Here is a 24,475-nt window from a genome sequence, read left to right on the forward strand (position 1 = left end):
CACAGATCCAAGTTGGAGCCTGGCTTCAAGAAGAAGCAGTGCAATTCTAATACCTAAAAAAAAAAGCCAGTGCAGAGCAGCAGGTAGTGGTGTTACATCATCACTTCTCTTTCTATGTGTTATGCCTATAAACAGTTGGGTGTCATCTGCATAACAGTTAAAGTCTATACTGTGTCTACGCTGGATTGTAAACAGTAAATAAGAGGAGACACAAAATAGAGCCCTGGGGGTCTCTCATGAGAGACTAGCTGCATTTCCAAGCATTACAGAAGAAGACCTCTGGGACATAAAAGAAATGAACATGTCCAGTGCAACATTATTTATTTCAAGTGTTCTCCAGACTGCTGATTAAGGCAGGGGTCCACTGTATGAAAGGCCGAGCTGAGGTCAAGGAGAATCAGAGTAGAGGACTGTGGCTCTCACTAACATTATTCCCATTTCTATCTTTATTAAAGTGTTCGAATTGGTTGATTCTGTTATCTGCAATAGACTCAATCTCCTGCTAATCTTACTGGTCTTTTAATTCTAATTCCTGACACTAACTCCGAAACCTCGACTGATTTTAAAACTAACATTGATTGAAAAACACCCACATTTCTGATATTTTATTAGCTCTACTCTGCAAATATCAAAGTGTTGTTGTCACACAATAATTTACATGAAACCAGTTGATTTTCGAGACTAACTTTTCATTGCACTGATGACTGCCTTCATTCCCAAACAGAAACCATAGTTTAGACAGCTGATAATGATACTGTTACTATCATCAGAACAACAGTAATTTATTCACAACAATAGATCATAAGTCTGCAACTTACAAAGAAACGATGTGGTCTAATGAGGTAATGGGGACTATAATTTAAAAGGCATTTGTTTCTTTGCATTCAAATATCGTGCAGTGTAATTACGGAGCTGGCATGTCTCAGGCAGTAACACATTAATACAGCCTGGGACGCCAACAAGCTTCACTTTTTCTACACCATTACTCACTCTGTGTGGCAGCTGTAAGAGCCTGCTATCAGGGATACTGAACACACACACACACGCACGCACACACACACATGCACACACACAGTCTGTCGACTCATCTGGCTCGTCCAAGCAGACCTTGATAGATGTGTTTCTGCTCAGTGGGCTTTCTGGCACCATTTCACCTCTTCAACATGCTGTCAGATCTCGTTCTGTAACCACAAAATGTACTATCTTTGATTTGAAATTAAAGCTGGGGTTGGTAGTCAGATTTAGATACACTTTTTGTTATACTGGTTAAAATGATCTTTATGTCCCGATGGCAATACATAACGTCTTCTTAAAAAAGAGTGAAAAAAAGCCGCTATTTACAGCCGGAGTAAACCTAGGAAAAAAACAACCAGCCCCTGCCTTAAGGGTCCAATTTATGAAACCAATCAAATCCTGTCCTGCCGTTCTGCCCGCCTCCTGCTCGTACATTTCCCGGGCGTTCACTCCCCGCCCCCTGCATCTGCTTCCCCTGACTCTATTAACTGCCCCTCTCGCTCGACCTCGGGCCTGTCCCCTCTGATCCGATGAGGTGCTTTGCTCAGGACTGCAGTCCGTATCAGAGTCTAAAAGCTCTCACCACGTGGGCTCTGACAAGCCAAAAAAATTAATGACATTCAGTAAGTCCTACAGAAAATTTAGATGTAGTATTATAGCTTTTCTCCTGATATTGTGTCACTGGTACAACTGGACAATGCTAGCATGACAGTTGTGAGTATGAACAATAGCCATGTTTGTTTGTGTTTTTAACTTTCACTGTGATAATGTTTTGGTGTTTTATTACCGCTGAGTGAGACATGAGTTGACTTAGTGCAAAACACCAACAATGTTCTGAGGACCGGTTTTGAATCAGTCACGATCATATGGTTGCGAATCAGCGGTGCTAGTGCATGTGAGTGGGGGCGTCGTTTTGGAGGAGCTCTGAGGGGAGAGAGGAGAGGGTTTAGACAGAGTCCTGAGGAAATGCTACATTCAGATTAGTTCTAGTTTTCCTGTCTACCAACCTAGCTTTAAAACAGTTATCAGGTTTGGATATCTTGGTGAATATTTTGCCTTGAAATGTCGTTAACCGAAACACTGTTCCAGATTCTGCTTATCTACACTAGACTTCTAATCTGGCTAGTCCAGGCAGACCTAACTTATCTGTCTTGGCCAGGTCTCCCTTGGAAAAGAGATCTTTGATCTCAGTGGGACCAACCTGGTTAAATAAAATGATTTAAAAAATCCTTTCTGGGTTTGGTGAGCTCTTGGGCTTCACATCACATCTCCTGGATCCTGTCAGAAAATGTTACAGCGCTGCAGTAACTTGACTTTGCCCTCTGGTTAGCAAAATATGTGCTTTAGTATCAGAATGATGGTGCACATGAATGATGATGCTGTAAGTGAAAAGCTGAACTTTGAGTTTTCTCTTTGCTCACCTCAGATTGAGTGAGTTGACTTTCTGCTTTCACTCGCTTGCCAAAGTGAAGTAGCTGTTTCTACAAGAGGCAGATTTACGGATGTAGAAAGTGAAGGAATCTAGTGAAATGAACTACAGACAGCTCTGTGGCTTTTATATTGTTTGAAGTGGGTTGATTTTTTCTTTCTGTTTTGAAAGGCATCCAGGAAAGGTTGCAAAGTAAGACATTTGTTATTGGGCCATATGCCTGAGTTTTCATTGTTTCATTTTTGCTGCAGGAACCTCACTTCCTAATGTTAAGTCAGCATCACCTTCACCTGCTTGTTAGTGTGAACAGCACATAATTACAGTGATGTGTGTTGGTAATCATTGTAATTTTGCGTGATTGGTACAAAATGTTCTCCCAGCATTGCTGCTTTGCAAAGACATGCTCGTTATTGTATGGAGCCGTTGTTTCAGTTTGAATCCTAGTCGGTGCAAAACATTTGTACACTGCATTTTTTACTAAATTCAGATGGAGCTGAATGAGAGGGGTTCATGTCACAGATTGATTTTTTTATACAGAGAACAAAAATGGCGGTGCTGTATTGAGGCTAAGATTCTTTCCCCCATTCACTTCCATCTTTTGAAATATCAGTGTATCTGTTCCCACTCTTTCTCTGATCTCCAGGGAGTGAAGTAGCTGCAGTAACAATTGATCTCACAGCTTTTCTTCCCTGTGGGACTCCCTTATTAAGTGTCTTCTACTGCTATAGCCCCGCTGAAGCTCTCATTCTCTTTAGTGTTTCAGTAAGAGTGATCTCCACTGAATCTTCAGTGTTCATTGTACTCTAACTAAAAAGGATAATCATTGTGATTAGTCCACCTTAGATTGTGTTGTGAAGTGTTTTGCAGTGGAAAAAGTGTCCAGATTCCATAAAAATGCATGGTAGTATTTTATCATTTTAATGCGATGTACATCATTTTGAAATTTTTTTTTTCTTGCTCTTTCAATTAAATTTGATTAAATCCAGGGAAAAATCCTAATGTGTTGAGTAACTGGCAGTGAAATTAAAATGAATAACAGTGCAATGATATTTATTTATTACCCTGCTGTCTTACTAATCCTCCTTCAAAAACTACAATATGTTCAGAACTCAGCTGCCCAGTTACTCACCCACTCCCGCTCCAGAGCTCTCATCACACCCATCACACCCATCACACCCATCCTTAAGCACCTTCACTGGCTCCCCATACAACACTGAATCCACTTAAAGATCCAGCTCATCACCTACAAAGCCCTCAATCACCTTGCCCCCTCATACCTGACTGACCTCCTTAAACGCCACTCCCCCATCTCGCATCCTCAGATCCTCAGATCCCACCCTCCTGTCCCCCATCACCAAGACCAAGCACCACACTTTGGAGGGACAGAGCCTTTTCCAACTCTCTGGAACTCTCTCCCTCCAAACATCCGCAACTCTGAGTCACTTCTCTCATTTAAAAATAAACTCAAAACCTACCTGTTCAAAAAAGCCTACAACTCGTGACCTCTACTCTCTCCACCCCTTATCTGTCCTTCTGTATCATATACCTTTATTTGTTTTGCACATTATCGAAAGCATCTTTGAGTATCTTGAACAGCGCTGTATAAGTCTTATCAATTATTCTTATTATCGTTATAACCACCCTGCTGTGTTAAAGACTTGATTCAGATTGGTCCTCTAGACAATGCTTATTAATTCTGAATAGCATCCCTATTGGCAATGCCAGGGACAACCTAATCACCCACTTACAATACATTATCCTGAGTTATCCTGCATTAATTGGATAGCCGTCTGCAGAGACGTGACTTGGAAACCGAAGGGTCACTGGTTGAAGTCCTAGTAAGGACCAAGGTATGCTGGAAATAGGTAGGTCACTTCCTGGGCACTGCTAAGCAAGGCTTCCCCCAATAAGACCAAACCCACAACTGATGAGAGCACTCGTCCATGTGCTGCCCCCTCTCTCTCCATTAGTGCATGTTCATAGGACCCTGTTTGTTCATGGCAGTGTATTTCTGGCCTGTGTGTGTGTGCGTGTTGCACATTCAAATACCGTGTTAAATTGAAGTTGCCCTTGGAGATCAATAAAGAATGTCTTCTTCTTTTCTTCTTCCTCATCTTCTTCTACTTCTTCTCTTTTTTTCTTCTTCTCTTTCGTCTTATATCGCCCCAATCAGCTTCTTTTCTTCTCTGTGTCTTTAAGAGAGGTAAATGAAGTCACTCGGTTCAATGACGTGTTGCTGTTTTGCTCACAAAGCATCACTTAAGGAGTTCAGAAGGAAGTCATTAAACTTTTAGTGTCCATTGTAGTCACATTTGCTCTTTCAACAAGATAGTACAAAGTGTGTCATGTGACTGCATGAGATAATTATATAACAAAGTCTGTAGTGTTATAAACACAGCAACATGGGGGCTGAAACTGACATCAAGCTAGTCTTTCTCAAGGCTGTGGGTCATATTGAAATACAAATCTTAAGTTTTATGCTTTATTAATGCTGGTGATATTTAATCAGGGTTGAAACTAATCAAATGACTTTAAAATTAGCATTTAATATTTAATTTGAGTCCTGTGAGAGAAAATGGTCCAAGCAGAAAGCAGAAAAGGTCTCAAATTTTAGACCATTTGTATAATCTAATGCTGAAGTCGATATACAGTATCTCACAAAAGTGAGTACACCCCTCACATTTCTGCAAATATTTAATTATATCTTCTTTTAATGGGACAACTCTGAAGAAATGACACTTTGATATAATGTAAAGTAGTCAGCGCACAGCTTGTTTAACAGTGTAAATTTACTATCCCCTCAAAATAACTCAACATACAGCCATTAATGTCTAAACCACAGGCAACAAAAGTGAGTACACCCCTAAGTGAAAATGTCAAAATTTGGCCCAAAGTGTCAATATTTTGTGTGGCCACCATTATTTTCCAGCACTGCCTCAACCCTCTTGGGCATGGAGTTCACCAGAGCTTCAAAGGTTGCCACTGGAATCCTCTTCCACTCCTCTATGATGACATCAAGGAGGTGGTGGATGTAAGAGACCTTGCGCTCCACCACCTTCCATTTGAGGATGCCACACAGATGCTCAATAGGGTTTAGGTCTAGAGACATGATAGGCCACTCCATCACCTTTACCCTCAGCTTCTTTAGCAAGGCAGGGGCCATCTTGTGGATGTTGGCATTCATGGTTCCCTCAATGAACTGTAGCTCCTTAGTGCCGGCAGCACTCATGCAGACCCAGACCATGACACTCCCACCACCATGCTTGACTGTAGGCAACACACACTTGTCTTTGTACTCTTACCTGGTTGCCACCACACACACTTGATATCATCTGTGCCAAATAAGTTTATCCTGGTCTCATCAGACCACAAGACATGGTTCCAGTAAATGTCCTTAGTCTGCTGTCTTTAGCTAACTGTTTGCAGGCTTTCCTGTGCATCGTCTTTAGAAGAAATGTGAGGGGTGTACTCACTTTTGTGAGATACTGTATATCATACATGTAACATATGAGCCTTCTTTTTCTTTTTTAAGAAGTGGAAGAATGTGGAAGTTCTAACTCTGTCTCTAAAATAATGTGTTTTTTAACCTCACTTTATCATTTTTATGCTCTTTGATGCAAATACAGCTAATTGCCTGTGGAAGCCCTCTAGCTTACCAAGCTAGAGTTGCTTTTCATGTCTGATAACGTGATCACATTTCACAATGAGACGTGAATGTAAACAACATTAAATCTGTTTAATTCAGTCTGGATAAAGATAGAAAAAAATAATAGATGTGTCGACAAATTAGAGAGCTGCTGTTTCCCGTTTGTTCTGCAGAGGCACCCAGAGGTGTTAAAAACGAAACCAGCATCCTGTCTCTCATTGAACTAATCATGAAATTAGCGAGGCTTGATTGACAGTTTTTCTCACATTTAATGCCACCCCACTCCAGTGTGAGCCTGGGAAGTTATTAAAGGGCACCCTAAGGCTCCTATCCTGAGACAGATGAGTCCATTAAAGGAGAGAAGTGCATGAGTTTCATTATGCAGAGCTCTTATGAAATGTTGAATAATGAAAAATCATGTGTTGCACAATGTGTGGAGTCTATCTGGAGGTTTGGCTTGCATGAGATGCAGGGATTAACGTATGGATTTCTATAAGGCCCACCTGCTCCTGTCGCTGCTCGTGATGATATGTTTGGAGAGAAGATGAAAGGCAGGGACCCAGTGATGAACTCGTATCCTATATTCATGATACAATCTTTTTGTTTCTGGTGTTCATTTCATTTCTTTACGTATTTAATTAAAGTCGCAGCTTGGAATGTACAGTGAGTGTTAGAATTATGAGCCTTGGGTATGATCCAGTGCTTTTATATATCTCCATCTCTGCATATTGACATTTCTCCAAGCTGCATGTCTGCGGTGACATTACAGCACAGTCGAGTTTGTGCAAAGCTTTAGAGTTTAGATTGAATTGATTACTTTGCTATTTTGGTGTGCTGCTGATCCAATCAGGAGAAACTTAATTACAGTCAACAATTATCTATTCTACAAATTTAGAGAAAAAAAGACGTGCTATGTTTTGGTGACAAGACCCTAATATGATGTGTCCCAAAGAGGTAGTGAGAGGTGAGAGCAGGATAGGATACCACCCTGATGGAGTCCAGAGACTGGTGGTGGTGGTGGTGGCGGTGAAATAGGATGCAGGATAAGGATGCAGGATAAGGAGCTGGCCTACAACACTGACGAGGCGAATAGGGATGGAGGAGGGTCTCAGCAATTGCTCTGAAACTGACTGCTGAAGAGAGAGTGAACTGACTAAAGAATTTGAAAGCAACAGGATGATTGGACCATTAAGGCTGTGGCCAAACCTGATAGGCTGAGGAGTAAAGACCCATGATCAGCTGCACACTGGAGCAGGTAGGGATGGAGAAGGAGAGGTAGAAGGAGAGGGAGCGACATGAATGAATGATGACTTAATGAATGAATGTATGAATGAGAATGAAACAGTCTTCTTGCTTGGACATACGCTGAGCTTTGTGAGGCAGAATGTGCAATGAACATTGACTGAACAATTATAATCATTGCTTGGACTACATGGTCGGCCATTTCTCTCCTTTAGTGTCATTCAGCGAGGTAGCTGTGTTTACAGAGAGGCTCAATATTCACAGAGTCTTTCCTGGATTGATGTTAATTCATCAGACATACCAAAAGAAAGGAAGGCAGCAATATATACACTGCTTGAACTGAAGTTTGTACTAAATGTAGATTAGACCAAGCTTATGCTGTACACCAACTCTAAGACTGGGTCACAAAATATAAATAAATGATTAATAAAACACTGTAAAATATAAATAAATAATAACAAAGCACTGTTAAAAATAAAAAATGAAACACATAAAACACTATAAACTATAAATAAATAATAAAAAACACTATGAAAAATAAAATAAAAAACAGAGACAGTAAAAAATAATTACATCCTAATAAAACACTGTAAAAAATGATAATAAATACATAATTACACTGTAAAATATATTAAATAAATAAATTATAAAAACACATAAAACATCAGTACAATTAAATAAATCATTTAATAATAAAACACAGAAAAACACTGAGAAAATAAATAATAAAACACATAAGACACTTGAAAAATAATTCCGAACACATGAAAACACAAAAAAAGGCAATAAAAAAAAACAGACAGAGACCACACTACTCTCATTCTGGGTTAAAAGCCAAGGAATAACAACAACTTTTAAGAAGTGATTTAAAAGTTGCTAAGGTTTGGGATAATCTAACATGAACGGTCACCCCTGGTTTTCAGTCCGGTCTTAGGAACCACAAGAAGCAGCTGATCAGCAGACCTCAAAGACCTCGAGGGGGTGTAGCCTTGCAGGAGGTCAGATATGTACTGTAGTGTTACGGCATTTAAAGATTTGACAATAAACAATGACACCTTAAAATGAATCCTTAAATTAACAGGTAGCCAATGGAGGGAGACAAGGATGGAGGTTATGTGTTCTTGCTTATGAGTACCAGTTAAGAGACAAGCAGCAGCATTTGGACTAACTGTAGACGTGTGAAGGGAAACCCTGTTCATCTTAGACGACTGACACGTCAATGGTGATTAAAAATAGTGATGTATAAACTCCCAAAGGACTTCAACTGTAGCTGATGTGGGAGTACCTTGAAGTCATATGTGGCAAAACTTTGTCTTTTAAAGGTAATCAGTTTACACTAAACCCAAGATATTTGTGTTCTAATGTAAAGATATCAACGCTCTACTGAGAAGTTACATAACCTACCACATGGTCCTTAGTGTCCCAACACCCAAGCATGAAGAATGTATGGATGAATGGGCAGCAAGAGAGGGTTATCACGTAGATACCTCCCTTTAGCTGTGTTTCATGCAGTCAGGCCCACAGCACCTTAGGGAGGCTTAACAGTCAGCTCCAGCATCCTGGAAACATCCCCCTTCTTTCTTGCTCTCACCTCCCCCCCACATTCTCACACCAAGATAGAAGAGAAAAAGACAGAAAACAGAGAGGGTAGTATGAAAAAAGATGTTAAAAGGAGGACAGAGAAGGCAGAGCCAGGGCCAGTTAGCAAGAGGACAAGGAAGGCAGAGCCAGAAGCCTGTTTAGGCCAGAGTTGTAAAATCACATTACAAGATAATCACATAAATAACACATGATTGGTAGCATCTACCTGGACCCTTTGTAGTAGGTCTTTACAGTTGTTTATTATGCTACTCTACAAAGCCAACAACACCATTACATCTCTTTTTGTTGGGGCTGTCAATCGTTTATATTTTTAATCGCAATTAATCGTATGATGTCCATAGTTAACTGGCGATTAATCTCAAATTGATCGCATATTTTTTTATCTGTTCTAAATGTACCTTAAAGGGATAATTTTGAAGTTTTTAATACTCTTATCAACATGGGAGTAAACAAATATGCTTGTTTTATGCAAATGCATGTTTATTATTATTTCAGCAATCCAAAACAATGACAAATACTGTCCAGAACAATTGCCACACAACATCAAAGGTACTGCATGCTCAAAAAATATGCTGAAAGGGCAAGTATTTGTATCATTAAGTTCTTTAATGAAGTTCGAAATACTTCTATTTCATATATTGCACTACCTCTTTAAGGTTGCTCAGGGTGATATGGTTTTGAGTTGAAGTGAAGGTGTCAAATGAGTTTGATGTGCTGTTGTACTATGTTGAGGAAGAGTCAGTAAAGGCATCACGACGCACAGCAGAAGTTGTCCCGTGCTCTTTCTTCCTCACAGCCCTCAAGTATAACTACTTAAGTTTCTAGTTAACGCTGTTGAAGTTTAACAGTCCCAGAGAGATTAAACAAGTTACGGCGTTACACTACCACCATGTAATATCCAACTAACTAAACATCCTGTTTTTTTAAGCAGCTCAACACAAAGTGATTGAGCTCATGCATCACAACAACAGATGCATTGTCCATGCGTCTCCGTCACATTGACAGTAAATGCAGATAACTTTGGTCTTGTCCAGAGAACCATCTGGCAGTGCTTTAAAGCTGAACTTGCCATTCAAAACACCCTCTTTATTCATTTCTTCTTGTCATCCACAATGTTATGTTACTGCTGTATCGATTCCTGATTTCCCAAACTACAGGGCGGGCCGAGGGTCATACACAGAACGTGCGTGCATTAATTGCGCGTCAAATAAATTAATGGCGTTAAGAGGAATTTGAATTAACGCGTGGTTATCGAGTCAATTTCGACAGCCCTACTTTTTTAAAATCGGATTTACTTCATGAGCTGATGATCTCTGTGTCTCGTCTCTGGCAGGGTTCGGGAACATCTCTCCTCACACAGAAGGAGGCCGGATCTTCTGCATAATCTACGCTCTGCTCGGAATCCCCCTGTTTGGGTTCTTATTGGCCGGTGTTGGGGACCAGCTGGGGACCATTTTTGGGAAAGGCATCGCCAAAGTTGAGAAGATGATTGTGGTGAGTACCTGCATTACGAATAATTCGCACTCTTCTGTGTATTTGCCCGTGTGCCATGAGCCACTTTAATGCAGAAAGCACATAATGAAGCAGGAAATGGGTTGGTAGCAATAAAAGTATATGACCCTGCTGCTTCTATAAAGAGCTGCAGTATGTAAAGATCCTGCAGCTGATTATTGTGTAAGTGCAGGAGTTGTTTTTTCCTCAGCCGTCTGCAGTTTACCAAGTGGAAGAAATGGTCGCAGTTTTGGGGTTACCATGTCAACCGACTCCTGGAAACCAATCTTGATTGCAGACAGTTTGTTTCAGGGATGCAAGCTGAGATCAGCAAATTGCAGTTATTTTAGAGCAAGTTTCAAAGCTTGGCAGAGTTTTGTGTTTCTATCTTCTCCTGTGATAAACGCACTGGACTGTTTCCATCTTATTTCCTTGTCTGAGGCAGTAAAATAAACCAGCAGCACACATAGATCAATAAACCTCACTGAAATAATGATAGAAGGCTTATTAATCACTGTGGAAATCACACATTGACTGCTGTTCGAGGCACATACAGTATACGCATGCACACAAAACCAAATGTCACAGTCCTGGCAGAGCAGTTAGAAAGCACCATTAGTCATGTTGAACATACAGAATATAAACGATGCCTGCTGCTCGGGCCGGTTGATGGTTAGTCATTAAGTTTCTCCTGGAAACTCGAAGGCCTGCTGTGAAAAAGCAGAGCGATCAAACAGCTGCTAGGTGCACCAGCCAATTTGGAGAACACCTGACCTATAACAGGTTTGTTTTATCCGCACATGGCATAGACTTATATGTTTTTATAGACTATTGAAACAACATCATGTTCTTATAAAATAACTGCATCACTTATCAAAGGGGTCGTGCAGCTGATTAATGATGGGAAAATCAGTCTTGATGACAGCTCTCAGCACATGATGATTAATGCGACAAAGTGGTCTGCAGAAGTGTGATTTTTCTTTTACTGATGATTAATGAAATTACAAATAATTAAAACGGGAATGATAGAATAGAATCCAAAGTACAAGGATTGTTATCACTCCAGCTCAGTGGCGAAAGCCTGCACCACACATACAGAGACACAGCGGCTGCAGACTTGACTCTAAAACTTTCGTACATGTCCCAGATCTCTTCAGCTGGCCTAACAAAAAAACGAGGGATAAAACGGCCCCCGATCCAAAGAAATGCACATTTAAATGTGACAGAGAAAATGGTAAGCAGATGTGGAGGCATATAACATATTGCATCCGCATTTTGTGAGTAACACTTTCAGCTACACACGTAAACTGAGACTTGCTGGATATCTTTTAGAAGGCACTGTTTTTAAATTAGTGTGTGTGAAATCAAGAAGAACAGCACAGATGAAGCAATTTCACAGCATTTTTTTTCTTTTTGTGAGTGTGAATACTAAATTAAGTGGTGACTAGCTGTGAACATCCTTGAGCTCAGGCACTGGGTGTTAGAAGACTGTGATTGGAGCATTGGTGATGAGTTAGTCATGGAGTCGTAGGAACCAATCACCCAATAGGAGGCTGAGGATGAAAAGTGGTCTTTTTTCTCCATATAGGAGAGTGATTTTAAACTGTTACAACTTTCAGTGGGTGGTGTTGGTGGTAATAATAAGTATCATAATAGCATATGTACCAGCTCTGGGAGTAATGTAAAGATCTGGGCCCGTATGCACGTCCAGCCATTAGCGATGAAAACGGGCCGTTTGTACAAATGGTGAAAAAAAAATCGATTAGCTGTATGCATGAGCCAGGTTAACGCCCCGACAAAGCATTACATTTAATGGTGGTACACCCCACCATTACAGGTGCTAACGGCAGGATTACCACAGCTGTTAGGCTGTTTAAAGGATGGCGGACATTGTGCTTATGCGTTACCTTTTAAGACGAAATATGCGAAGACATTGTTTTATTTTGTAGGTCTTCTACTGTGCGCTCAGAAACACCACACGCATTTACCTGGTCAAGATCTTAAGCCAAACTTTCCCTTTATCCTTGATTGTTATCTTTGACGATTGACTTGCTGATAAAAGCTGTTTGTTCATTCAATATTCTTGTAATAAAATGTCAATTTCTTCTGCTGAAAAATCATTTTTTCTTGATCTTCTGTCAGTCACACCGGTATCGCTCTCCATGTTTGTTGTTGTTTGTTGGATAGGTGTTTTCCAGGAGGTTCCCTGGACATATGACGTTTTGCACCAGCCTCGCTTTCATGGCGCAATTAGTTAATTGGCCAATTATTTGCAGTTGTGCATACGGCTAACGCTACGGCCAAATGGGCTGTTTCACAATTGTACGTTAAGACTAATGGTACTGTTTGTGTAATGGCTGGACATGCATACGGGCCCAGGATGTTGTTACTCTATTATTTTGAAGACCAGCTTTTTTCCCCTCAAAGTAGATATACTGTATAAATAAATAACCCACTAACCGAAGTGGTCAAATGTGTTGTTCTTTTTATGACATTTTAATATTAATCCATGGTTAGTTGTGTCATCACAGTTTGCACATCTTGAAAACTGTAGTAACTAATTCAAGCTGGTGATGTCATATCCATGCACTTTTTGATCATTGCATTACCTGACACTTCAGTTCAGGTCTAGCACAGACTGCTCTGTCATGACAATAATTGTCAAAGCATAAATCAGTTTGAATAGATAAATGGTACACTTCGCCGTATTCATCCTGTAATCTTTTGAAGACAAAACACATGCTCTCATTATCAGTACTCTTGTCATGTCAAGAAATGTGCCCATTCTCTCTTCTTCTCAGAGCTTTGCTGTTGGCACATTAACATATAAAAAGCTTGTAATTGTTGCTTTTATTATTACTGCTTATGTTGTCTTCGCTGCAGTGTAGGAGCTGCGGCTATCCAACCAGCTAAACTCTAACTTATACAAAGAGGACATGAGTCGTAGTATTGTTTCCTGTGGCTTTACTTTGGCTCATCTTCATACACAGATAGAGTGAAAACTGTAATAAACAATACAAAAAATTTCAATTTTTCGCAGTGCAATTAGATGTACATGAATTCTCTTTTTAATTACAACAAATGAAATGCTTTTATAAATGTAAATATTATATTTCATATTTTAACCTTAGATTATCATAAAACTGTTAAATAGATTATTTATATACTTACAACATTGCGTCTTTTCGCTTACAGTGTCCGAAAAGGAAGAAACAAAGCCATGTGCTCTCACTGAACTGACTCTCTGGAAAGGACTAGAAAAAAGTCGCAGTCTACAAACATGACGAAATGACCTTCAAAAATAGAAGTAGCCTTACCAAAATAAAAGTCTCAACAATCTTTTGCCTGAAAGGCAACACACTTCTTATAGTTTTATTTTGTAGTAAACAACAACTTAGATATTCTCTCACCAGCTCTACTGCCATAGCCTGGATTGCAGGACAGGATGTTGCTCCACTTTTCCCCATCAGAGATGATTGAGGCGCAGTAGCTCAGATGGCTTTCACATCTGTTCCCAGCAACTGTCAATAATTCCCAACCCTAAAGAGCAGCCTGAGATTGCAATGAACGTTTTTCGATCCCACAATGTTAATCAATTTAAAATGCTAATGTCAGCTAATGTAAGCTAACAATTTTGCCACAGTGACAACAGGCAGGGGGGAAATATGCTAGACTCATTTCAGTGGATTGATTTGATATGACTTGTGTGACCAGGTTGTCCCTGCATGGTGTCACTTTTGTTGTTGGGAATGAATTACTATTGTTACAGGGTTTCAGCCAGTTAAAATAAAGTGCTTAACTGGGTAGCCTGGTAGAAATTAACCAATAATCTCTCTATTGGCTAATGCAAGTATGGCCATTTTTAATATAAAAGTTTTTTATAGGGATGCAACAATATCAAAATCTCACGGTACGATATCGTCACGGTATTAAGGCCACGGTACGGCATTATTGCGGTATTGTCAAAAAAATAAGATGACTTTGAAAAAATGTCATAGTGTGGAAAATTAAGTGCCAGGAATGATAAGGATAAACACACTTACTGTAATTTGCATTTTGCTGAAGTATGTCCGTGATGGAATTTTGTACCTTGGCTCAAGCGCATTCACTAACCTTTTAAATCCCTCATTGTCCACCACTGAAAACAGCTGCAGGCCTTTGGCAATGAATTCTCCGATACACCTTGAGATTAGTTAAGCTCTCGTGCTGTCATGAGGAAAACTTTGTTGAAATTCTTCACAAATTGATGTTTGGCCTCGCTTGTTTCTTGGTTTCACATCAAGAATCTTTTCCGGGGGATGATTCATCAAGTGGCGTCTCACATTACTTGTATTCCCCGACTTGTAGATGATCGCGGTATGGCAGTGTCTGGAAACAGTTTTTTGCATGTTTTCTCCTCGATCATCATTTTTGTTTACTGCTAAACCAAAATGTGTCCATACTTCTGATTTAAACTTCACAGGAGGTTCCACTTGTTTAAGTTTTCCACTCTGCTCCCCCTCTGTGCTTTCCGCCATCTCTTCCTGCACTGCGCAGGGGATCATTGGAGATGATGTTTGCTTCTCAGACTTCTCAATAGTGCCAGAAAAAAACTACACTAGCGGGAGTACTTCGAGTTCCTGTTTGATACTGTCACATGCCACGGCATTATTTTGAGAGTTTTGAAACAGAGATACCGCGATATTTACAATACCGTTACATCCCTAATATTTTAGCACGACAGCAATTCCTAGGACAGTTGCTCAGGAGATGGCCATTTGTGTCAGGTATCTAAATATTTCTGATAATGGAGTCCATAAGGACTCCAACATATCAATAAAGTAATCATATAATATATTGTTTGAAGTTGTTGTTGGCATCTTTGCCCTACCAAAGAGCAGAAAGTAACCAGTTAATAATAACCATGAAGAAGTCTTAAAACGCTATGAATGCCATCCCAGGTAATGGTTTAAAAAGGTGCAGATATTTTAGGGTACGAAATGAAAGTCAACCTTTTACTAATACTGCAAGTTCAGTATTAACTTGTTGCCTCTTGTTCTTTTGATTAAAACACATAGCCTTGGGGAATTTGTCAATTAAAAAACAATCAACAGAAGTTCCAGGAAAAGCTGTTATTCATTGGAACACCCCAACCAAGGGAGTGTTTATATGATCACCCGTGCATCGGCAGTGGCACAGTCTTTTACATCAGCGTTTTTTGCAAAGAGAAATTTATAAAACGATGTTCCCTTTGTATCAGTGTAAAGTCATGAAAGGCTGAAAAACATCCTGTAATGCTCTGATAGAAGTCTGATAAATTAAAAGCCCACTAATGCAGGTTTCCTGAGAGCTTTTTATTTTCAGAATGAAAGCACTATCAATAGCCCATTTTTCCAGGTTCCTTGAACCTTGGCAGCAACAGGTTGATTATGACTTTGATTCATCGCTGGCTCTGTGGCTTTCCTCCCTGGAGAGTAGTAAAAAGGTTGGCACTTGGTTCAAACAATAGGAAAAGATGCGCTGTAGCATCTGCTGAAGTGGCCGCTGTGCATTGAAGATGCTGGCGGAGAAACTATCTCAGCTATATGAGTCCTTTGGGAATATACTGCCTGTTTGGCTTTGTTGGTCTCCACCTCATTTGGACCTGTGTGGCTCACTGGTGGTGTCTTTGAACTGTGTGCTGTAGGAGTGGATTTTGTTCAGCGCAGCGAGGACATTAGGCATCACAGATGGAGTATTTTGAGGTCTGCCTGCTCTTTATGCTCCCCTCAGAGGCTCTGTGCTTCGGGCTTACATAACTGGAAGGGAAAAGGGCAGCATGCACGGGGAACCAGCTGAAAGCAGTCGCCTCCAGTGACAAGGCAGAGAAAACACCAGAATATGCTCCATGCACTGTAATTGGAGAACTGCGGATTGATCAAACTGAAACTGGCATGATAGCATGATCGCACAAGTTATAGCTGTGAATCAATCAGAAAATCAATCAGAAAATCTGCTATAAGACTAATGTGAAATACTTGATGAGTCGCTGATATAACCGCACATTTGAGGCATATTGAGTCAAATCCAACATCGCTGCTGCTCAGATAGCACATGACAGTGGAAATGATGTCATCGGAGTTCTGCTGCCTGACGTTTCAAATGTTAGAAAACAGCAAATGTATTCCTGGTAAGAGGTCAAAGCCAAATGACTCATCCCAATGTGAGGAAGGCAAAACACACTGAAGGGAGGGAAACCAGGGAGCAGGAAATGGATATAATGATTCAAGTGTTTATTTCTTTAGCGCAATACCTGGTACTGGCGGACTTAATCGGAATAATATTTGAGTTAGCTAATTAGTAGATAGACCTAAATATTTGAAAGTTAAAATATATTATATATATGGATATTACGTCCATATTTTAATATCCATGACCTTTTGAAGCCAATCGACAGCGCCAGCCATATTGGGTATGCGGAACTCAACCAGGCAGAGTGTGACGTAAAGAGACAGAGTTTGAGCCTCATAGCCAACAGCTTTGTGTTTCTGTTGGGCAGTCAAGTCAGTCATGTCCTTATTTGGGCAAAAACTCGGAATCTTAATATATTCTGAACCTTCACGTTAGAAAAAAATTCACCTCCCGTGTAGTGTGTGCCGATAAAGAGATTAGCTACGTAGAGCCAAGCCGTTTTTTGAACCAGGCTGTAAACATGTTTTTTAATGCTGCAAAGATCATCTTTTTTGAATTGGTGTCTATGTGGTTTCCAGTGTTTCTGCAGCCAGCCTCAAGAGGATTCTCGATGAATTGCAGTTTATAACACTTCCACATGGGCTTCATAGTTTAAGACCCGAGGTTGCCGCCTGGAAATAAATTAGTCAACATAAAGGCATTTCAGAGTTCCCACAGAATAACATCCCTCTCTTTCTTCCATTATTGTGTGAGTTAATGTGTCTCTTTGTTGTATATATCAGCAGCACATTTGATAAACACACCCAATATCACAACTCGTGTTTTGAAATGTTTCACTTGCCCTATCACAGCGGCTGATCTGTGTGTGGACGATGAGCAGCAGTATGAGAAGGTTTATTTTCAACATGAGACGTTGCACCTCAAGAAATGCATTAAGAGGGGGGGCGTACTGATCGTTATGGGGTGGCAGAAGCTCAGTCTATAGGGACTTGGCTTGGGAACCAAGCTGGTTCAAGTCCCGTTATCAACCAAGTTTGGAAATTGGGCTGGTAGTTATAGAGGTGATGTTTAATATCCTGGGCACTGCTGGGCCAAGACACTGAACCCCTAACTGCACAGGGCACCCATTCAAAAGCAACTCTGACATCGCTAGTCCATAGGAGACTGTTAGTGAATGTGTGTATATCAGCCTATATTTATGCGTAACATGATCTAACACAAGAGTGAAAATATGTTATTTCCCAATGGGGATTAATCAAGTATATCTTCCACTTCTTAGCTCTCTGATCACCTGCAGAGCATGTGTCAGATGTTGCAGGAGATCATACATGAAAGGGAGAGAGTTATGAGATTCTATAAATCTTTGATCATGGACAGCGTTCTCAAATGAACAAAGAAAAAAATGTAGAAATGGTCGACAAATATATCACCACCCTGCCCAGGTATCGTCTTTTTGTGTGGGAATGCTATATTTTGTTTTTCAGGGTTTTCAGGTTCTTTCAAACTAAGGATATACCCAGCGACCGAATGAATGGAGATTACATTTCAGACTAGTTTCCCACTCTGATGATAAGAAAACATTCAAAGCAACAGTCAAAATGAGCACAATTGAATTTATTCAACAAAGTATACACTGTCCAAACACATGTTGTGTGTGTAGTCTGTTTAACTGCTATTTGAAAGACATCAGATTTCCCACAAAGGAAATTTACAATTATTCTTAATCCTGCCGAAATATGTGGCATTTTGCACAGCAGATTCACCCTCAAAGCATGACTGCAAATGACTTAAGAAAAGTAATTATATAACATTTTAAATGCTTATAAATACCTAGATTCATATTTTTTAGGCTTTTTGAACAACAGCGTGGTGTCGTCTATCAATTATTAGCAGCCAGGATTACTACTACTAAGTCTCTTAAGACTTCACTCTATTAACTTTAAGTTCAGCAGCAGAAATAGATCCAACACAGAGATAGTAGAGCACATAGACATATAAAGAGTAGACACCGCAGTGGCTGCTGGGGCGCAAGAAATATGGCCGCCATCTTGGTCCGGTCATCCTACCCATGATCCTACCTGTAAACGTAAACTGAAGCAGCAGAGACTTCAAGATGCCAGAGCACTATACAGCAAAATACCTATAATACATCACATATATCACATAACAGAATATTCTATTACTGTTAAAGGGGACATATCAGGTTTTTTTCATCAATATATATTGGTCTAAGAGGTCCCAAAAACATGTATTTAAAGTTTATGCTCAAAAAAACACTTTGAAATCAGATTTTGGCATGCCTGAAAAGTCCTCTTCTTCATTCCTCATCAGAACACTCTGTTTTCCCTCTGACCACGCCCCCTCCGGAAGTGGATGTGCCTCGGCTCTCCAGCACGTTGATCTAATGTTTACATGTTGGCTGAATATACACGGCTGCTCAGAGATTGCGTTACTTCAACCCTCTGAATCTGATCCTGACGGAGAGGCGCCTGTAGCAGGACCTTTCTGAAGGATTGGTCATAGATTTAGTGTTTCTTGTTGTTTTATTTATCAGTATGTAGACGTGTGTCTTGGTACACAGCTACGAACATGTAGCTATGTGGCTATGCTAACTAGCGCTAGCACTTATCCATGATAAATAAAAATCATCCACTAGATCTTCAAATCTGCAGACGTGGGGAGTAAAACCGACCTCTGCCAGAAAGGCAGCAGGACCTTTTATGAAGGATTGGTCACAGATTTAGTGTTTCTTGTTGTTTTATTTGTCAGTATGTCGACGTGTGTCTTGGTACACAGCTACAGCTACAGCTACAGCTACAGCTACAGCTACAGCTACAGCTACAGCTACAGCTACAGCTACAGCTACAGCTACAGCTACAGCTATGAACATATAGCTATGTGGCTATGCTAATTAGCGCTAGCACTTATCCATGACAAATAAAAATCATCCACTATATCTTCAAATCTGCAGACGTGGGGAGTAAAACCGACCTTTGTGTTTATTAAGACAGCCTACAACTAGCATGCCTCCCTCCTAAGCTCCTTGTTGGCACACATTTGTGCAGGTAATGAAAAACGGGGGAGGGATTCAGTATTATTTTATGCAGTCTATGGGCTGAACAAGCTCCGAGCTCTGACTCCGTGACAGACCGGATATTGTTGTTACGTAACAAAAACACGGAAGTCTGAAACGGCTCGTTTCACACACATTTACAGAAAGGTGTAGAAATCAAAACAGGGGCAGAATGGATTTTTTTCATTCTTGGGGGGTTTGTAGACATGCCAGGGACACATATTTCAGGTAAAGAACCATTAAAAAGTCAATTTTGCATGATATGTCACCTTTAAGCTCACTAAAAATAGTAATGATTTGTTTTAACTAACTAGTAATGCTGGTGCTGACTTGTAAGGGTGACAACCTTTTATCATTGCGTAAACTAATCTCGCACATTGCTGTTTCCAAGTTTCCCTCTTATCCTCGCTGGTTTCAGTATGCTTTGTGTCATATCTCTGTATCAAAATGTATTTCTCTCTCTTTTCAGAAGTGGAAAGTCAGCCAAACAAAGATCCGCGTCTTCTCCACTCTGCTCTTCATCCTGTTCGGGTGCCTCATCTTCGTGGCCCTGCCAGCTGTCATCTTCAAGCACATCGAGGGCTGGAGCACGCTGGATTCCATCTACTTTGTGGTCATTACTCTCACCACCATCGGCTTTGGAGACTTTGTCGCCGGGGAAAAAGGTCACTTGATTTTCCCATGGATTTATAGACCCTCTTTCATTTTTTATGTCTGAGGCTCAGTATGGAATCAGTGTATTTATAGTCGAGTGATTCCTCAGCCAGTGTGACTGATGAGCAGATGTGCACCGCAGTGAAAAGCCCCCCCTTTGTTTGTGCTTCATGCTATGACATATGTATCCTGGCAGTTTCTCTAATGCATCTGATATCCTGCAATATGCTTAGTGCCTTCCATCTGTTAAAGGAGGAATCTTAAAAAGTGAGCAGGTTGTGTTTATTTTTTCTCACGAATCATGTTAAGACCCAGTAAACAAAAATGATCTCAGGTATATTTCACTTTAATACAACTTTATGTAAACCACAGGCATACTTTTTTTAACCTGTTTTCTGCATTCATTCCCAATTTAGAAGGACTAACATCACTGTTTAATTTAATATAGGCCTATGCTTAATAAGAATCAAGTATTACAGGCAGAAAACTGAGGCTGGGGGTAGCATCCAGTTAGATAAGCATTGTTCACAAGATGTAAATTACTGTTTTCTGATTCTTCGTTGGAGTTATGAGTATTACTAATCAATCAATCTTTATTTATATAGTGCCAAATCACAATCACAACTAATGCTATCCCAAAACTCTTTAAAAACAGAGCAGGTCCAGATTTAACAAATATATTTACAAAGACCCAACATCAAGACAGGGTAAAATCCAGTCCCATTTTACAGACAGGACTCAGTCTGATCTCATCTTAATCCACCATGAGCAGAGACCTTTGCAGCATTTAGCAAGTTACAGCGGCGAGGACAAACTTCCTTTAACAGGCAGAAACCTACAGCAGGACCAGACTCATGTTAGACAGACATCTGCTGAGACCAAGTTGGGGTTGGAAAGAGAGATAAAGGAAGATGTAGAGAGAGGGAGATAATAGTGGTGAGAAGGATAGGAGTAATTGTAGCAGCTGGAGTCTGGCACATCCACAGCAGCAGGCTGTCTACGGCAATGACCTAGAGCAGGGGTTTCCAAACCTTTCAGCCTGCGACCCCCAAAGTATAGGCGCCAAAGACTTGTGACCCCGACTGTCCCTTGAAGTGGTTAAATGTTGCTTAATACTTCACACTTCAAAATAAGTTTACCTACATGAGCATGTGGCTGTGTTCCCTGTGCTGCTGTGAATTCACCTGCTGCTACTGATCCTTTTGTTAATTAACTGTTAGCTAACCCTAACTCTAAATTAAGGTAAAAATCCCCAAAATATAAATATATATATATATATATATATATATATATATATATATATATATATATATATATATATATATATATATATATATATAAAGGGGGACGGCTCTGCAGTTTCCCTTTGAACAAAACAAATATGGTTTATATATTCTGTACAAAATCAGAGGAGATAGTCCCATGCATGAGCCTCTGTAAAAATGTTGTAGATCATATGAGTGGAACAATAAGACAGAATGTTTCTAGGTAGCTAGATTAGGACACTACAGGTTTTGTCACAGGGCCAGGCTAACTGTTTTCAAGATGTTTTAAGTCATAATGTTAAGCTAAGCCAACTAGTTGCTGCTAGCTGTTAAGAATTAACACACAAAATCCAAGATAAAGTCATACTAAGATAAAATGTCTAACCACACACAGAGTTAAGGAGGGAGTGGAGAACACATTGGGCGTAACGTGGTGACCATATGTGCATCTCTCAGCGTGTGTCCTTGCATGTATGTGTGTGTCGGTAAGTGGCATTAGATGAATTTGATGTGCCTTCTGGACAACAAGGGGAGAAGCAGATGGCAGAAATCACAAACACTTTGCTGCTAGATTAAACTTCCCTGAGCAGAACTAATGATTATAGATTAGATTAGGCCACCTGTGCCAGCGTCACGAGTAACAGTAAACTGATCAGCCTGCACTGCTCAGAGCTTAGCCGGTGGTCGTCTTAATGTGAACTGTGGTGCACCAAAGCAGTTGAGGGTTCATCCCAAGATAGCTAATGATTGGGGTTGAAATTGTATTTTACAGTACATGTGATGGTGATGTTTGCAAGGGAGGAGGATTTATGATATGTATGTTGTTGACTGCACTACTGCCAGTGATTTTCAGGGAATTATCAAACTTGTGTAAATCCTGCTGCTTGAATCCATGTGTGCAATACAAGACAGGGACTCAGCTATGAAAATATGAATCAACATGAAAGCAGCATAACTTGAGGTCATAGAATCCAAAGGATCTCCTAATAATTTCCTTTTTCTAAGTCTTTTCTAGTCTTTTCATTCCGTCTTTTTCAGACTACAGAAATAAAATCCCTGTATTAGAAAAGAAAGTAAGAAAATATAAGGGATGCTTTGAAAGATCATTCGACACATGGGACACGTTTCTTTCTTGATACCAAGTTTTTTATTTTTAGCATTACAGCAGTGCATAAAAACATTGTCTGGTCCCACCCCCTGAGAAGACTAATGATACAGTTTGTAGATTTCAGTTATTTGTTTTATTTTATTTCATTTTGTTTTATTTTATTTCATTTCATTTTGTTTTATTTTATTTTATTTTATTTTATTTTATTTTATTTTATTTTACTTTAATTTGACGCTCGGACCATGATCACATGGTATGGACCCAATGACAGAACATAAATTACAAATAACAAAAATATATATATAATGATGGCACACTGCATGGCTAAAGTACAACAGATCTTATTTAAATCCAATAAGCCTCATTTTATAATCATAGACTGCATAGAAAAATAGACGGAACAAGAGCTCCCAAAAATGAAGTCAACATATTTAACATATTTTGACTTCAAACTGACACAGTTTGTTCTGCTGTGCTAACCTCATGGATCTGTGACATTTGATTAGTAGGTTAACCCTCCTGTTATTTTGCGGGTCAAATTAAACTATTTAAAAAAATGTTAAAAGTATTTTTTTTGCGATGAAACTTATTCTGCTTGGCTTAATTAGCGTGAACAACATATACAATGAAAATGGTTCATTTCACACATTTGCAACCCCCCCCCCCAAAGTGGAGGCTGAAAGGGGTCAGAAGTGTGTTTCTTGCAACTGTGATACATATTTCACCCCAATCTCTTTCCAATGTACATAAAAAAAAGTTTTAACATGAATGTTTATAAAAAAAACGACTGAGTTTTCCTCTTTGAACTATGATCTGTGATAATTAAAGAACACCAATGCACTAAATATTGATTGAAATGGATAGTAATGGAGTTAATAATAACGTTTGAAAAATTGTAAATTGGGATTTTTTCAGGTTCTGACAATTATGAATCATTAAATATGCCCCGGGTCAAGTTGACCCAGGAACATTATTGCTGTTCCTAAGAATCGAACATAACAGGAGGGTTAAATGTGTGCTTTTTTTTCGTGGTGTGATGTTAATCCCATGGTTCCACCAGCAGTATCACATCTGTGTAGACTCTTTTCCAAAATAACATCACAGGCTTCAAAAACATTGGCGCCTGCCAAGGTCTCATATTTTTACAGTGAGAGGAAAGGGAGGCATGATGTCCATATTTATAGGGTTCAGAAAATGTGTCCTTGGGTCTCATAATAGTTAAGAGGAACCTGATGTATGGTATCCCGCCTCATTTAGCAACCTAAAAATACCGCTGAGAGTCCAGATTACCTCGTGAAACATGACAAACCAGCATCCCACACACCAGGCTGTCTTTGTTACTATCACTAGATAGGGTCATGAGATTACTTCAAACACAAGCAATTACCTGCCCCCACCATACCAGCCTCTCCTGGTTTGTTTCAGAAAAGAAAAGGTGCTTTTTGACCATAAGTTCCAGGAACTAAATGGTTCCTGTGGCCCATTGTAACTGTGTTAGTTCCTTGACCTTTGAAAAAGTACTACCCCCCCAAGCAGGGGCTTTTCAGGGGGAGATTAACTAACCCAGAACTACATTTTGACAATGAATCCTGCTGTTGAAACATAAATTATTCCTCAAAAAGTCCCTGGTTCCTGGGGAAAGTTCCTGTGGTCGAAAAGCAGCTAAAGTGTGCAATGTTTTGTGTCTGTGTATGCATTTTCAGTCTCTCTTTCTTTTATTAAAGACAAAAACATGTTGTTCTTCCCAGTTTGAAAGTTAAATTCCTTTCTGTAGTCAATTGTTTCAGGCTTTTGACATTTA

General features: G+C 39.8%; 1 protein-coding gene across 1 annotated transcript in view; it reads left to right on the plus strand.

The window, feature by feature from the left end:
- Window positions 1-24,475, plus strand: part of LOC117824272 (potassium channel subfamily K member 2-like) — a 54,416-nt gene that overhangs the window by 19,463 nt on the left and 10,478 nt on the right. Inside the window, 2 exon segments of the mRNA XM_034699726.1 lie at window positions 10,267-10,427; window positions 20,117-20,312. Of these exon segments, the coding sequence (XP_034555617.1) occupies window positions 10,267-10,427; window positions 20,117-20,312 (357 nt within the window).

Source organism: Notolabrus celidotus, chromosome 13 (assembly GCF_009762535.1).
Source record: "Notolabrus celidotus isolate fNotCel1 chromosome 13, fNotCel1.pri, whole genome shotgun sequence".
NCBI classification, from domain to species: domain Eukaryota; kingdom Metazoa; phylum Chordata; class Actinopteri; order Labriformes; family Labridae; genus Notolabrus; species Notolabrus celidotus.